The sequence below is a fragment of the Colobus angolensis genome, unplaced genomic scaffold (assembly GCF_000951035.1).
Source record: "Colobus angolensis palliatus isolate OR3802 unplaced genomic scaffold, Cang.pa_1.0 Scaffold35, whole genome shotgun sequence".
NCBI lineage: Eukaryota > Metazoa > Chordata > Mammalia > Primates > Cercopithecidae > Colobus > Colobus angolensis.
In genome coordinates, this window is record NW_012116821.1 from 4,570,022 (window position 1) to 4,571,917 (window position 1,896).

At 57.3% G+C, this 1,896-nt stretch overlaps 1 protein-coding gene across 2 annotated transcripts in view; it reads right to left on the reverse strand.

Moving 5' to 3' along the window:
* The window catches only part of RSPH3 (radial spoke 3 homolog (Chlamydomonas)), a 23,004-nt gene extending 21,476 nt beyond the window's left edge, over nucleotides 1–1,528 (reverse strand). Inside the window, exon 1 of one of the 2 annotated variants that reach the window (XM_011952776.1) lies at nucleotides 747–1,528. In XM_011952776.1, coding sequence (XP_011808166.1) covers nucleotides 747–868 — 122 coding nt within the window. In that variant the 5' untranslated portion in view covers nucleotides 869–1,528. The remainder of the gene's footprint in view (nucleotides 1–746) is intronic. The other variant, XM_011952777.1, reaches the window with a different exon arrangement.
* Nucleotides 1,529–1,896: the final 368 nt, after the last annotated feature.

Sequence of the window (1,896 nt, forward strand, 5' to 3'; positions counted from 1 at the left end):
AAAACCCTGTCTCTACTAAAAATACAAAAATTAGCCGGGCGTGGTGACGGGCGCCTGTAGTCCCAGCTACTTGGGAGGCTGAGGCAGGGGAATCGTTTGAACCCTGGGCCAGGGGAGCGGGGGCGGGGTGGAGGTTGCAGTAAGCGGAGATCGCGTCATTGCGGTCCAGCCTGGGCGATAAGAGCGAAACTCCATCTCAAAACAACCACCACCACCACCAGTACCACAAGAAACCAATACGTGGTCCTGCATGGAAGAATAATCTTACTCCTGCTCAAAGCCTGCAGAAGAGATTTACTCGGCCCCCATTTTGGATATGCTATTGTTGGATATCCTTGCACCGCAGTTCCCTCATCTGCATAACGGAGTTATAAAACCAACTTCACAGCACTGTGGATTAAGTAAGAAAACGTATTTGAATGCCCCCAGTAAGGTGCTCAGCATGTAGCTGGCCCTCAATACACACTGGTACAATTCAAACTTTGTGAAATGAGCCAATTCGTGTACCTGTTAAGGACCACGGCAGCAACTCAGTATCACTAAAAGTTAACTGGTGCCCAATCCATGCCCCTTCCTGCTTCACTCCTCCACACCACAGGAGATTCCTTAGGGCAGAACTTTTATTTCGGCAGAGTGCAGCCAAGGGAAGACAGCATAAGTAGCTTTTGCCAGGGCGAAGGGGCTAGACCCCGGCCTGGGGATGGGGTGCAAGTATGGACCACACAGGGGCTAGCCTGGTCACTCACGGCTGCGTCAGGCTGTCTCGGTAACGGCTGCGCTGGCAGGGCAGTGCTCGGGGCCGGCTGGTGTAGGTGTAGGTGTAGGTGCTCGGTGCCCGAGAGGTGCCATCAGTCAGCGCCGAAGTCATGTCCGGGGGCAGACTGCCTCCCTTTCGGTAGAGCTTGGCTTTGAAGCAGGTGGGTGCTAAGGTGTCGTGGGACCCGGAGAGATATAAGTAGTGCCAAGGGCAAGGATTCCGCGACGCGAAGAGAAGCGACAACAAGGGAGGCGGGCCGGACCGGAGGTTACCAGCGTAGGAGGTGGGAGCTACACTGGGCTCGCTGCCAGCACCACAGACGGCAGCTGCAGCGGCCGCATCGGTTGCCCAGCAACCCGGGGTCCTGAGCTGGAACTCCGGACACTTCCGGCCCGCGGGTTTCCGGGGAAGGACAGCGGCGCAAGGCTCTTCTGGCTCTTGACTCCGCCCAGCCGCGCCCCGGGGGTAGGTGCGCCTGCTCCTGGCTAGGGAGGCGGCCTTGGCTGACTTGACTGTCTTTTTTGAGGCCTGCGGGGCAATGGTGGCTGTCCTCGGCCCGCTCTGGGATGTGGTTTTGCAGGGCTGGTGTTGGCGCCATTCTCGCAGGCCGACGTGCTCCTGCTCTTCCAGGGCGTCCTTGGCTGTTTCTCCTGCGGGGGCGCTGCAGCGCTCCCAGGCCGCCCCCGCGATGACAAACCCCTGGCAGCCAGGCTCCCAGCTCTGTTAGGTGCCCGGGCAGGGAAGGGCTTCCTGATGTCTCCCGGTTCCTCCACTTCCCCCGCCCCAGGGGCGGGCTGCCGCCGCCTTCTGCCGCTGAGTCCGTGCAGTTCTTCACCTGCCTTCTCTGCTCACCGCTGCGTCCTTAGCAATCGGAGGACCCTTGGCACACGGAGCGACAAGGGCCGCCCCAACAGACATCTCATTTTGGGAAAGAAGTGGGTAATTTATTGAGTCTTAAAAAATATAAAGGAATAGTTCCCCTTCATCAGGCTCCCAGCTCTGAAGAATAAATCTGTTCACTCTGATGGTAGTTTCTTTTGCTGTGCAGAAGCTCTTTAGTTTACTTAGATCCCATTTGTCAATTTTGGCTTTTGCTGCCGTTGCTTTTGGTGTTTTAGACATGAAGTCCTTGCCCATGC